General features: G+C 33.7%; 2 protein-coding genes across 3 annotated transcripts; both read right to left on the bottom strand.

Moving 5' to 3' along the window:
• Positions 1–345: 345 nt before the first annotated feature.
• On the bottom strand, positions 346–3,384 carry LOC105167993 (aminomethyltransferase, mitochondrial). Its single transcript, XM_011087891.3, has 4 exons — positions 3,231–3,384; positions 2,076–2,652; positions 1,173–1,291; positions 346–1,031 (listed from the first exon to the last, which is right to left on the bottom strand). The coding sequence occupies exons 2-4, from the start codon at positions 2,634–2,636 to the stop codon at positions 485–487; spliced, it is 1,227 nt and encodes a 408-aa protein (XP_011086193.1). The 5' UTR covers positions 2,637–2,652; positions 3,231–3,384; the 3' UTR covers positions 346–484.
• Positions 3,385–9,231: 5,847 nt separating this feature from the next.
• On the bottom strand, positions 9,232–11,800 carry LOC105167992 (uncharacterized). 2 transcript variants are annotated; one of them, XM_011087890.2, is made up of 6 exons: positions 11,523–11,800; positions 11,224–11,300; positions 11,007–11,043; positions 9,969–10,188; positions 9,692–9,896; positions 9,232–9,461 (listed from the first exon to the last, which is right to left on the bottom strand). In XM_011087890.2, the coding sequence occupies exons 1-6, from the start codon at positions 11,743–11,745 to the stop codon at positions 9,297–9,299; spliced, it is 927 nt and encodes a 308-aa protein (XP_011086192.1). In that variant the 5' UTR covers positions 11,746–11,800; the 3' UTR covers positions 9,232–9,296. The 2 variants fall into 2 exon arrangements, with proteins under 2 accessions (XP_011086192.1, XP_088740226.1); XM_088884100.1 differs by having other exon boundaries at positions 9,722–9,896.
• Positions 11,801–15,290: the final 3,490 nt, after the last annotated feature.

The raw sequence follows: 15,290 nt of genomic DNA, 5'->3' as shown, positions 1-15,290 counted from the left end.
CAGATGAAGATTGGCAGCTAATTTTCCGAATAGGCATAATTAGAGGACGGAAAATACAATTAAGCCCAATACAATACACAAGATTTTTCTCTCAAATCATGGCAGTTACGGGAGTTGCATTGATGAAATCAATTTCTGATCAATATGGGCTTCGGATTAAGATCATCAACAAAAGGTGGTTGATTAGAGTAGTAGATATACATAATAATTTCAATCGCTAAAATTTCATGTAAAATCAACATATGAATGCATTTATATTGGAAGAAATTACTCCAGGATTATGGGATTACATTCCTGTCATTGACAGCAAGAAAAAGGGTGTCCAGCGTGGTGATATGTCACTAATTGAAAAAACTATAGGTGTCAATTTCATTCGTCAAACATCCCAAGATAAAGAACATCGTATGTCATCTGCAATGTACCAAAAAGAATACGTTTCAGTGGTAACTGTTGCTCAAGAAATTTCAAGATTCACCAAGGAAAGTTAAGAACGCTTGTAATATTTGTTGGGAACAAAAGGCATCTTTGTAACTGATCCATCATAGGACTTCCCTCGGATAACAATCTTTACTTTAGTCCCAGTCTTGTGGGATCCAGATTTCACATACCCCATGGCAATGTTTTTCTTGAGACATGGGCTAAATCCTCCACTGGTGATTTCCCCTATGTTCTGCCCATTCTCATCTTGAATCTCACTATGACCTCTGGCAGGTGGGCCGGCGGAGAAAAGCCCGACTCGTCTGATTGATGGTCCTTGTTCAATCTGTTTGAGTATCACTTCGGCACCGAGGAATCCTCCTTCTGACCTTCTTCTCTTTCCTACAGCCCAAGTAAGTCCTGCTTCTATGGGTGTTATGTGCTGCTCCATATCGTTCCCATACAAGCACAAACCAGCTTCAAGGCGGAGACTGTCTCGAGCACCCAGCCCGGTCAATCTAACCTTACCTTCAGATTTTTCTAGGATAGCTTTTGTTAGATCAACTGCATTCTCCGAAGGTACTGAAATTTCAAATCCATCTTCACCAGTGTACCTGGAAGTTTATAAATTGAACAGGGAAGGAGCTATATCATACCAAGCAATGAAGTACATCAGAGAATGATGTCGCGATAATCACAGAACAATCTTGAAGTTCTTAAAAAGACAGTTGCATGAATCGATAAGAGTAGCATACCCTGTTCTTGTGAGGTAGCAGGGCACCCCATTGATATCCAACACTCGGAAGTCATTAAAATATATCTTGCTTAGGTCCTCCTTTGCCAGGTGTTGCAAAACTGGGGCAGCAAGGGGACCCTGCACCATAGAGGTAAAGATAATGCATGTTAGTGGCAGATCAGTCCCTAACATCGGACAAAATGGTGTAGTTTACATGCCTGAGAGAGTAAATATTTTTTACTAGCTAGAACATAACAACTCCATCTCATTCTGGAAGATATATTAAAGGTATTAGACTTGATCTCTTAATTTATCATTCTCATACACTCCTCCATCCACAAAATGACAAAACAATAGAACAAATAAAATACACCTTCAGGAAAACTCATGAATGCGATAGGAATACTGTGAACAAACTAATACAGCAGGGCCAGAATGCTAAAGCAGCGATCAAAATTAGACATGACCGCCCTCCTATTATTATGTTTTCCATGTCCCACTCAATCACTCAAGAGTAGAACACTCGATGGCTGGGGATCAGAAACAATGATATTGAAGGTTTTGGAGTAGCATATCCGTAAAAGAAAGCATGGACATCAGGAAAAAAGTGTTAATATACATCCACATTTGCTTTACCAAAATTTTAAAGCATTGGCAAAAACCTGAAAACCAAAGTGGGCAAAAGGTTGTCCTCTCAAATTCTCAGTTATAATGGAGAAGCAATACTTCGTAGATAGCTTATCAAGATTGTCCGATTACTATGATTTTATCATTGGGAGTAATCATTTTCAACTACAAATTTCAGCAACTGAGAATAGGTCTTCTTTGAAAAAATTAGGCTGTCTTCCAAGTTAAGGCTAACGTACTGCATTCAATTCTAGAGAAGATATGAAGAACCCAAAGCAGAAATGCAAAATCTCACCTGCAGAGCCAGAAGGGATCGCTCATCATGGATGTGCCAAGAAACATCACCACCTTTCGATGTGAATGCTTTCATGTGTTCCTCAATATGTGCAAGATCTTTGTCTCTGCATCCTGCATTCACAACCAGATAAATGTGCTCATTCGTCACCTTGGCGATCACAGAATCATCAATTGCACCTCCCTTCTCATTTGTTAAGATCGTCAAAGTCCCAGTCCCAGGTGCAAGACCAGCAACATCAGCAATCACAAGCTTCTCAAGAAAAGGAATGCAGTCCTTTCCTTTGAGGCTCAGACCGCACATATGCGACACATCAAAGAGGCTACCATTATCCCTACAGTTCAATGTAGAGTCCATAATCGAGTCTTTATACTGAATCGGCATACTCCATCCTGCAAAAGGTACCATTTTTCCTCCATTGGCTACATGGAAGTCATAAAGAACTGTCTTCTTGAGATCTGATTCTGATGCAAAGCATCGACGGGATATAGCCCTCTTATCAACATGAGCCAAACGGCGAGTAATTGATTGCCCAAGTTGCCACAGTCCCCCTCCCCTCATCTTACTTTATAAATATCTGATCAAAAGAACAATGGGGTGATTAAAAATGAACTAAAACTTTACTGAAAAAGCATATAACATAAGCATCCCGAGATCTAGAGACAAAACAAATGCAGAATCAAGTGAGCACCCGATTCATTGCATTGCATTGTTAGAGCATATAGTTCATAGTATAACAAGTGAACAAACAATACACGCAATATGAAAAGAACACTATGATTGAAGAATCAGAATAAAAAAAACCCAACCTTTATCATCAATACGGCCGTATAACCAAAATCAAAACCCAATATTATTCGACAATGCAGAAAGGATGTGTGATTCAGTATTTCTTTCAGTTATCTAATAGGCATCAACTCATAGCCCATGAAACGAAATAATCGCAGAAATCGACGTATTATGTACATTCTTCAAGTCAGATCCCAATACTAGTATCGATGAATTTTCATCAAAGATTATCTAAACTGCCCATAAAGAAGAAAGAAAAAAGACAAGATCATACGAATAAGCAGGAAAGAAACAATCTTCGATCAATTGTTAAGTACTGGAATTCAAGATTTAAATTCATAAGAGAGAATGAAGAAGGCGAAATACCAGAGTTAGTGAAGATTCTTTTCCTCGCAAATGCTCGTGCGCGAACCCAAGATCTTTACAAGAATAAATAATACGAAATGTACACATATATATATACATTTAATAATATATACATATATATATATATAGAGAGAGAGAGAGAGACTCTGTCTTTATTCAGACATGTATTTGGTGTATTAATTATGTATGAAGATGTTAAAAGGTGATTATTGTATATGTAAAATAATAAAAAAATTTAACCCAAATTAAATTTAATTAATTATATAATAAGTATAATATATATTTATAATTAATATATAATTTTAAAAAAATTATTAATTATATAATAAGTATATTAAATTATTGTATAATTGATTTATTCCACCAACATTAATTTAATTAAAAATTTCCCGTAAAATAATAGAAAATGGAGATGTTTGGTGGGATGCAATGGATACCCAGTCACCATCTTCAGTAGTTGCAATTACTCCAATTATTTGCTTGTTTGGTAACTGATGGGACTTCTCTCTCTCTCCAAATTACCCCTTTTCACTTTGATTTGTTTTTGTTCCACCCCATATTCTGAAGAGGTGGATTCAACTTTCTATTGCAACTCTTTTTGTATTTTTATTATATTTTATACATAAACAATATAATAAAAATACAACAATAAAAAATTCAATCCAACTTATAAGGTAAAACTTTCTTTTGTGAAATTTAACTTTTAAATTAATTATTTTTGTTAATTAAACTCTAAGTAGTTAAATTTAGCAAAATAATATTTTGTTTCTAACATGTCAAATATAGTCATATTTGATCAACACCTAAGAAAATAATATTTTGATTTATTATATTTTTTCAAATTTATATATTTCGCAAATAGCTCTCTTCATTTAATTTTATTATAATTTCAACAAATATACAGGTATTATAATTTTCAAAAAATTAAAAGTCCCAAGTGTATTATCACTTTGGTAAACAAACAGCTTTTGTAGTTTATATGCTTTTAACAAGAATATATACCTCGTAATTTCATGAATTCGAATGAAAAATAGTTGTTGCTTAATGCTTCAAAAATGATTTATTTATTTAAATAGATAAAAATTTAACATATGGACTGTTTATTTTGAGATGGGCATTGCATTGAAATTTGAATTCATGAAGATGGGATAATTCAAATTAAATTTTGACAAAATACGATTATATAACCATAACATAATGTTCTTGGATTGCTGGGTTGAATTTGATAGTGACCATAGACCGTAGGGTTTAGGGTTGTCCGTCCCCACTGTTTTCCACTCCGGCAGCATCGCCGCCTCCCATAGAAAACCCGAACCCCATTCCCATTCCGGCGCCGAAGCCTATATTAATGCCGTTATTGCCATCAAATCCTTTATCTTTCCCCATTCCACCACCGTATCCACTGCCTTCACCATGCCCATATCCTTCGCCGGATCCTTCATTGTTTTCTTCACCGCCTCCCGCGTCACCACCTCCTCCGCCACCTTCACCACCCCCCCCTCCTCCTCCTACTCCCCCACCATTGGCACTAAATCCACCTCCCATGCCATAGCCACTGCCTTGACCATGTCCTCCACCGGCTGCACCTCCGCCCCCCCCTCCTCCTCCTCCTCCTCCGCCTCCCCCTGCATTGCCTCCTACAGCAACGCCTGCACCAAATCCACTTCCATGACCCGACCCAGAACCTCCTCTTCCACCGCCTCCACCTCCACCGCCTCCACCACCAAAGCCGTTAACTCCGTTTCGTCCACCAAACCCAGCACCCGCACCAAAACCACTTCCGTGCCCATATCCAGCTCCACTAACACCACTTCCTCCTCCACCACCGCCGCCGCCTCCTCCTCCTCCTCCTCCTCCTGCCCCACCTAAACCGAACCCCGCTCCAAAACCTTCACCATGACCAGAACCACTTCCCCGAGTACCACTACTTCCTCCACCTCCACCTCCACCACCTCCGCCACCTCCAAATTGGCCGAAAAAGCTCTTGCAACCGCGCCAACCTCCATAAGGGCAATAATCATCACCACCCTCACCAAAAGAAGAATAAATGCATGCAACAAGAACCGAAAGATGAAGAAGAAGAGGCAGGGAAACAGATCGAGTGCTCATGGCTCCTCACAATGATCACTTAGTGCTCTACTCCTCAAAGACCGCTTCTATTTATAGACATGCACTCTCCCAATCATTTACTACTCATCATCCCTCTTTTATCAATTAACTCTGCATGTGCTGTTTTACAAATGATCCTATGTTCTCCCTTTCTTCTTTCTTCTTTTTTCTTAAACTAAAACTAATCATCTTGATGGAACCATTTGGACTTTAGGTGACCAAAAGAATTAAATTACGCAAACATAAAACAATAGTGTAAGTATCCTTTTTCTATTATTAAGAAATATAATTCAATTATATTATATTAAAAGTGGGATCGTGTGTACTGTTAATAAAAATTGACCAATCACATAACAAGTATGATATACTTATTTTATAATTGATTTGATTTTACTAAACCTAATCCGAATAAAAATTTTCCCACATATGAATATAAATATCGATATGTTACTCTAAAGTATGGCAAAAGGTCCTTCACTGTTTTGTCTGTTGAATGGCTTGAGGCCTCATAGTTAATATATCTCAGGCTTTCAATTTGATTAGGGCAAATTACTTTTTTAGTCCCATAAAACAAGAGTAAAACTTATTTTGGTATCACAGTTATAATAGATGTAACTTTTAGTCTCATAAAATCATATATTTTTAATCCTAAAAAGTCATGTGCGTTGTCAAAGGTGTTGTTTGGGACTAAAAAGGCCCAAAATTATATTTTATTTTTACTAAAAAGACGTGGTTTTAAGTTTTATGGGACTAAAACCATTACCTGCCATAATTGTGGTACTAAAACAAATTATACTCTTGTTTTATATATAGGATTAAAAATAATATTTTGCCCAATTTGATTAATATGAGTTAGAAGTTCGAATTTGGAGTATGTTAGATTAAATTAAAATTAATTATATGATGAATGTATTCTTATACAATTAATGTATAATTTAAAAGAATTACAGTTAATTTGTATCAAATTAATACAATATTGCTTTTAATGTATTACTTTTTTCACCGTGAATTGCTTATTAATTAAGCTGAAGAGTAGTGTTTGTTAATGTTGGCGATGACAGCTGCTGATGGTAATGGAGTCCAGGTGCCATTTTTATAGGAATATCAAGATTACATTACATGTGATTTAGATTACACTAATTATAATATAACCTTAACTATATCTTTAATTTTTTTAATAAAATTAATCACGGGTAATTCTTCAACACAACATTAATTAGCTTAATTAAACCTACCTCAAACTACAAAATATCGTTATCGTTATCATTTCATCCCTTGTTTAATAATCTTGGTACCTCCCTAGAAGAATCAATTATTTTACCTTTTATAAATGAGTGTCGATGATATTCGAATTCAGTTAAAAAAAAGTTTTATTTGACTTGTCTCTGATATTACGTAAACGACGCATAATCTAAATTTGAAAGTATTAGAAAAAAAGTTAATTAATATTTAACATCATAACAAAATTATTGCCTAAACACACTTAATTAATGAATTATTAGTTGGTTAAAAGCAGAAAACAAATTAATTCCAAGAGATTGTTGGTGATTTGCTAGATATGATGGTTCAGTGGATGGAATACATGGGATTTTTAATGTGTACAATTAAGCAATGTGCAGTTATTAAAATAGGATGACATAAAGGCAGGTGCAGTAGTCCAATAAAACTGGGTCCGTCGCCGTTTCGGGTAGCCCTGCCCCATTTTCCCACTTCACCACTAGTACCTGCCACCACCATCAACATTCTAATTTTCTCAATATTATTTTCAACTAATTATTAATGGATATATATACATATATATTAAGTTTCTAGACACATATCGTATTAATTATTTTAAATTTATTAATTATTGAAGACTAATCATAGCCATAATTAAGAATTTATTTAATTTTCATTATAAAGAATTTCTCTCCTCAATTTTTTAATTTCCTCCATTAAGTATTTTTATTAATATTCCATTACTTTGGATGGCCCAATACATGTGACTACACTCTCCAGCATGTGCTAAGTTCGTCTAAAGCGTAAAGACAAACACATACCTCTATCCCACTGTCAAACACAAATTACTCTCCAAATCATAGATTGCTTCTACTTACTATATATATAAATCAATTACTCCATCTCTAACATCAGTACTTGAATAATACCATCTGCTTTACGATTTGATTAGTATCCCATTTCATGAGATACTATTTATTTTAATTTCATATGAATTTTATAATTTTATTCTGAAAAGCCTCACTAAGGAGAGGAGATCTTGGAACTTATAAGCTAATCAAGCTCCTCATCTGCAACCAATGTAGGATGCGTACCTAATCAGAATCGAACATGTATATAATTTTTGATCCGTCTTTACCAATTAAAACCAACAAGAACTGATCATAGGTTTCTTTTGGATGAAGCATAAGTTGCTCGATCACTGGTATACGAAAAAGTAATATATATTGTATAGGCACCGAATTTATATGAATTTAGATCAATATTTCACTATATTCTTATTAAATAGTTGATAATTCATTAATTAGATGTAAGATAAAGTTAAAAAATACACAAGAAAGTGGTGGCACCATTACTAAAAAAAGTGGTGGCTTTGTCCAATTGAAAGAAAGTTTAGTTAATCTGGAAAATACTTAAAATTTTATTGTATTGGTATCCAGTTGGTGTTGTAATTCTGTATTCAAGTTGTTATGTATTTCATTAATAAATATATCAAAAGTAGGTAGCATGAATTTCGTACAACACCATAACTTTCCGTGAAAGAGGTGTAATGCCTTTGACCCCATCGCTTCCCTAATACTCCGACATTTGTCGTGCAAATCAATTTGGTTTTTAATTTATACAATAGATTAGATGGACATATGATGTTGTCGTATTTGGATTGAAAAATTTAAATTAATAATTTCAAATTTAAAGAATTATTTTTTGGATAATTTAATAAGGTAAAGAAATTCAAATTCTTATTTCCCATTTTAAATATTTAATTTATTTTACCGTCTGATAATGAATTTCAAATCTATTAATATAGAGTCATTTTAATTCAAATTCTTCATTTGAAATAGATCCTAAAATTATTATAATTCAAATAAGAAAATGAAATTAAAAGTAAAAGAATTTCAACTGAAGAATTGTAGGATGGGAAGAGTAGTTCCATTGAAAAAAGTAGGAGCATCAGAAATTAATATGGCAAGAGAGAAAGAGTGGTTCAAGAATGATTTTGTGATTATGTTCCCTGTTTTGTGAAAGCTTTATCATATCATACCAATAATTGTGATCCAGTGCAGTGCAGGCCGTAGTCAAACTCTCTCTCTACTGTCTTCCACTATTTCTTCTAATATAATTATGCCCTATACATATATATATATTCTCATTTTTGGCGCTACATTCTTCTAATTTGATTTATTGTAAGAATTCTTTCATTTCAATAATCTAGCAAAAGGAACATCAATTAAATATATTATTTAATTTGATTTTATAATCGATAAGAACGACTCACTTTCAATATCCAGATCATTGTGTATTTAATTCTATCTGTTCCGAAGGTAATTTTTGATTAAAATAATCATGATCATATAAATTAATACAGAAAACTAATTAAAAAAATTAAATATATTATCTTGTTTTAATATGTGGTGCTGATCAAAATCAATATCATTCAAAAATATTATGTAAAAGAAAAACACATTTAATTATACTGTTTTTCCGTGTTATTTCAATGGACCCTGATTGAAATAATCATGGTTAAATGAATTAATAAAAGAAATTAAATATAGCATTTTGATTAATTGAAAAAAGAGATGATAAAATTCAACTGATACATATATATATATATAGTTATGGGTCTTAATTTCCTCCATACAAATTCTTTGATATTAGCAAAACAAAAACTAGATACTTAAAGTCATTAATTCTGTAAATTAAGTCTAATACGAAGATAATATGTATGTTAATTTGAATTAATTAACCAAGAGTTAGTTCAAGGGAGACATCATTTGTGTCTGTGGATTCAGATGGTCCTAACCCTCTGGGCTCGACCCTTAAAGCCCTCGGACACCCCGAAACAAAACTTGATTGCTTGCTGCCACTGTTCAAATCTCGTAGCACCACTTGCTTCTCCTTGCTCCTCTGAAATCAACGTATATGTATACAAATTAAAATATTAATTAAATAATAAAAAAAGGCACTTCTTTAAGGACATGAATTAATAATTGATATATACTTTATAATAAGCTAAATTAGGGGAAATTAATAATAATTGCAGATGTAACATGTTGCATGTGTTGGAACTGGACTACTTATGGTGCAATCCTGCCGGGTATGAAATTGGAGTTCAGACCACAATTTAATTAACTCACTCGCACGTTGATAACGTCTGGGGTCCGGACCTGTGCGTGCAATCCTACGGTTGCAAGAGAAGTAGTGTTTGTTAATGGAGGTTTGCAGCCGCGGAACAAGTCCCTGAGCATGATGGAGTAGTTGAATCTCTGGCCATTGTCTGGGTGGTAAAATGGGGGAACAATATTAGCTTCGGTTTCCATTGCTTTCAGTTTCACCTCTTGCCTGCAAATTAATAATTACATGTATAATTCATATGATGAATTTAATTTTACTAGCAATGTAGCAAGGTCGCACCAAATTGGAGGCCGCGGCCTTGTGTTATCAGAGACATGGGACGTAGAGTAGAAACAAGCGCAATGTTGGTCCTGAAAAGGCGCATCTTTGGTAATTGATAGCATGTCAGGGTTTTGGCTGTTGGAATATTGTGAAGAGCCTGAAATCTGGAAATAATTTGGTTGTGGAATGGCTTCCGTTTTCTTGTTCTTTCCTGCCGCTGCTTCTGCTGCTTCCACTTCTGTTTCAAATACTAGAATAGATTATGTACCAGCTGTAATAAAATCAACAGTTAATATATAAGCTACCTACTGCTACAGACAGGAATTCTGCCCTGCCCTATTATATATTTGAATTTTTGAAAATGTTAATTAAGGCTGGACATATAAGCTAGTAATTAATCCCTTGATTTTAATTTATACATATTGGTTAATTAATTAATACTACTCCTGAATTCATTACTAGAAACCCCATATGACTTCCAAATGTACAATTAATATTGTTTCAATTAATTGCATGATGAAAATTAAAGATTAAATCATGTTTCTTGTCCATGGTTAATTAGAATCAATTAATTCAGATGAAAATTAAAAAACATAGACAATATATACAATTAAGCATTTATTAATATCAATAAGTAATATATATATATATGTCTATTTACTCATGTAACTAAGTTGGCCATCTACTGTATTCATCAACGGTTCAAAAATTAATTGAACGTGGGATATCTTAATTAGTATCAACAGATTAGCTAAGACGCATTTATATCAATCGAATTTTCTGTTGCAAATCATATTCGATCTTCTGCTCCATTCAACATACACATGCCACGGATAATAAAATTTAAATTATGGTGCAAAAACAACTGAAATTTTCATTCTGTTCTTGGTTTAAATTTACTAGATTAAATATTAGTTTAATGTGTAATAATCATTCTTTATTAATCTTTATAATTGGGATAATTAATAAATAATTGGTTAATTATAAGGGATCAATAGTATTCATTAATTCGGAATATATATATATATATATATATATATATTTATAGGTACGTACCCTGTAACATCTGCTCATGCTTCATGCTCCTGTACATCTGTCCATGTCCATGACAAGAAAATGAGATAAATTAAATGATGACATCTCTTGAAAAAAACGAAATATTCCAAAGAATTTAATAAAAAGAATTACGTCATTTATATAGCACAATTAAATTCACAAAAAAAAAAAATGTAAACCCTAGAAGGAAGAAAGGAAGGCTTGGTTTGTCTTCAACCTGAAGATGGCTCTTGACGTGTGTTATGGTCAGCCCCTTCACATTCATCAACTCCAGCACCATTTTTGGAGTTGCCCCTATTCATTTAATTACAATTATTAATAATTATAACATGATCAGGATCATATCTTAATTATGCAAAATATTCATTAATCAAACTGAAATTAAATTAAATATATTGAGATTAATTCAACTTTTCCTTTTTTTTTTGATTTCACACACTCAAAAAACACGTAAACTTTCATGCACATGCAATTATATAGTTTAATTTCCAGCAGAGAGATGGGGTGCAGGCTTACTATCCTCTCCTCCAAGGCGCTCGACGGCGTTGATGAAGCACTGATGAAGATCATGCGTCCATCTCAACCGAGGCATTTTGGACCTGACATAAGGCCTGACGCCTGCAGCTTTAGTCGGCGGCGGATGGCGGTTGATCTCCGGCTGCGAAACGAAGAACCCGTCAAGAGAGCGATCAGCTGCTGGTATCATGTTGAGGGTGGAGAGAGCAGGCGGAGAATCCATGAATTGATGAAATTAATTTGACAAGTGAGGAGAAAGAGAGGGTTGGGGTTTGGGTTTGGGGTTGAGAGTTTGGTCTATGTGAGAACAAAAGAGAATAAATATTAGGACGAGTGTTGTCACCATTTTTGTCCATTTCTGCAGCTTTTGTGAGGGTTAGTTTAGTCTTTTGGGATTTCGATTGTGAACCGGAAAAATAGAAATTTCGTCACTGAATTCCAGAGGCTGGGGATAAGTTCAAAAACGCATTCATGATTGGGTTAAACTTTTGATGTGGGGTGAAAAACGTTTTGTGACAGTATTAATTACTTTTCTGGACATTCTCTCATTAGCTCCATATCACAACATTCGCTTCCACTACACCATTGTGAAGTTGGTGGTGGAGAATTTCAAGGTACCAACTCACAATCAATTTTAAGCTGAAAATACATGATTCCATACTCCATCAAATTCATTGGTTAAAACTTGTTATATTCTTTGATAAGCTTTCTAGTTCCTTTATTGGATTAGTACAAAAATAATAAAATATACTAAAAAATATCAACTTGCGTAGACAGCTCGATTCAAATAAGTTATAACTCTACCTAAGACTAACTCAAAATCTTTTATTCCACTTTAATTATTACATGATAGTATTGTGTCAACGTACATCGTATGTTATATGGATCTATATTTTCGAACTAGAATTTAGTTCAATTGTATATATTAAATCTAAAAAATGAAAGCGAGTTAGTATAATTTATGGAGTAACAATTAGTTGCCAAGTTGAGGTCTCATTGACTTCTAAGGTCATACGTTACAACTTCACTGTATGTATGAAATGTTGTTTCACTGTATAATAGTTGTTTTATACTATATAATATATTATTTAAATTTACTTTATATAATATTATTAATCAAAAAATAATAATTATAATTATTTTTATTAGACATTGATATTCAACACTCATTCCTTTCCTTTTTCTTTTTCCCCCTATACATACAATTTATTAACGGATAGTACATTCAAATATAAATTACTAATTAAGTACAACAATAATTATAAATAAAAAGTTAATAATAAATTATTCATGAACACCTACATTCACCAAACTCCAACTTATGATATAATGGCAACACACACAATATTTTAATAATGGAGCAGAAGCAATTGAAAGTAAAAAAATAATGAAAATATATAAGTCTTGATACTTTAGAATAATGAAAATAAATTATATTAACTTTTATACAAATACCATATTTATATGTATATATAAAAAAATGCAATAAAACTCAAATAACAAATCCAAACCAATTTATCAATTAAAGGGTAAAAAGTGAAAAGTGTAAGATGAGGTGAGAGCAAGTGATGAATCGATATATAGTAATGAATTAATTGGCACACTCCAAATCAAATCAAATGTTGAAAACAAGTCAAGAGAATTAGAAGGTGGGAGGAAATGTGAAGAAGCAGCCAAACACGAATATGACATAAGAATGCATGTCCATGTCCTTAATTCCCTATTTCATTAAAATTCTAGTACTATGCTATATATATCCTTCCATCTTCTCAGTAGTATAGTATTAGTATATATGTTGGGATGGGGTGGGGTGGGGTTGCAGGCCTCCTGGGCCGACCGCCGCCACCGCACCAGACGTCATCCGGACCTGTGGTGTTCAATTTTTTGTATCAAGGCCGATGGTCTTAGTCTTAGTCTTAGTCTCAGTCTTAGGTGGGTTGAACTTGATTCTTCTGGATGGCAGCTGCCAAAAATTGAAATTGGAGGAGACTCGCCAAAGTTTGGGTGTCGGGACGTGGGGGGTATATATATAATTACGGTCTGCGTTGGCTTGCTGGGCCTGGGTGCATGCATGGACACGTGTTCCTCTTCATCACGTAACCAATATGGATGGATGGAGTCATCATCAATCATCCTCACTCTCTCTACTCCCTGCTACAAATATTTTATGTGCCTCTTTTATTTCTTCTATAAATTAACTAAATAGGAATTACTTATCGAGTGTTCGTAATTGATTGTGCCCATTGCGAAAATATTTTTTTTAAAATAAAATTAAATTTGATCACATTCTAATCATTCATACAAGAAGAAATGTTATATATATTTTGATGTCCTTTAAAATTATTGGGTCAAACCCACAAGTTAAGCATATTAGCCCAACTAGATCACTAGTAGGATGGATAAGTGCCCACCAGCAGGACGGATAAAGCCCATCAGTAGGGAAAATAGAACCACAAGCTTACCTGCTACTTTACTGAATTGGCAGACCCAATAAATAAGTTTATTTCAACCAGGCACGTTACCACACAGCTTAGAGGACATGTCATATAGTTTGCCGACACAATTGTACACATCACCCTAAAATATCTTCAGGTGTTTCGAAGTAAATTGATCATAAACGAGCTAAAAAAATCTATAAATAACTAATTCTCGAAATTGTAGGCAGATTTGATAGGGTTGAGTCCAACTCATGTATCATCAACGGTTTGTTGCTTATGACAACCAACTCAAATAACTTTCTAATGGCATATGGAACTCAGTATTTAACTCCGTATTCAACTCTGTACAAGCCTATAAACAGAAGTCTTGTGCAGATTTTCGGTAACATCAAACAACAATACACTTATTCTCAAACTCTCACTTTCTTGCACCATTCTCTCTTCGTTTTTAGCATATTTCAAGCTCATATTTTGCACTCCATGAATATTTATTACTTTCACATCATACTTTACCATTATTCTCACTTTATTTTAAGTTTTTCTTTTATTTCTTCTCTAATCTAATACTGACTTAAACATCGGAGTACCAACCTCTGTTTTGCAAGACTATTCTTTCAATAATTTTAGGATTTTTTTAAAAATCCTTCAACTATTATGGTGAGACCAAAGTTTTTAAATACATCATATACATATATATATATATATATACCTTTTTTGTAATTATAAACTTATTATATTTAAATTAGTACACGATTCATTAGATTCATCCAATTCGATCTAAATTGTGGTACACCCTATTTTCATCGAATAATAAAAATAAAAAAATGAATTAAGAAAAACCCAACTTGTCTTGTCGATAGCAATGGGCCTTTCAAGGCTGGCCCATATTAACATACTGGGATTTGACACGGATAGGCCCAAGTCCAACTCATGTTTCGGATATGCAAACATTCTTGACCCGTATTTATTTAATTTGGTCCACAATATTCTCTCGTTTATTTCATTTTGGTACGTTAAAATGAACTAATTACACAATTGCTTTTGCTTTGCCCCCCAAAACAAACGGATTTTACAATTTTGATTATTTTTCCTCCTTAAACAAACTAACTCTACCTTTTCCTCAAGGTGCATTACATAGTAGCTAAAATGACATTGAGCGTCTTTTATTGTTGTCACATGCCCCTATATATATAAGATGAATGTTAGCGTCTGTCGATTATCAGCCAATCACCTATTCCATTCGTCTCTTCGATAGCTTTCAAATTTCAACTATGTTCCAAACTCGTCGATACCCAACACTGTCCAGAATTAAAGTTGCCTTGTCAATGAA

The sequence above is a fragment of the Sesamum indicum genome, linkage group LG8, assembly GCF_026168435.1.
Source record: "Sesamum indicum cultivar Baizhima isolate 11 linkage group LG8, ASM2616843v1, whole genome shotgun sequence".
Taxonomy (NCBI): domain Eukaryota; kingdom Viridiplantae; phylum Streptophyta; class Magnoliopsida; order Lamiales; family Pedaliaceae; genus Sesamum; species Sesamum indicum.
Note: the sequence above shows the minus strand (reverse complement) of the source record. Positions and strands in the feature narration are given on the sequence as shown.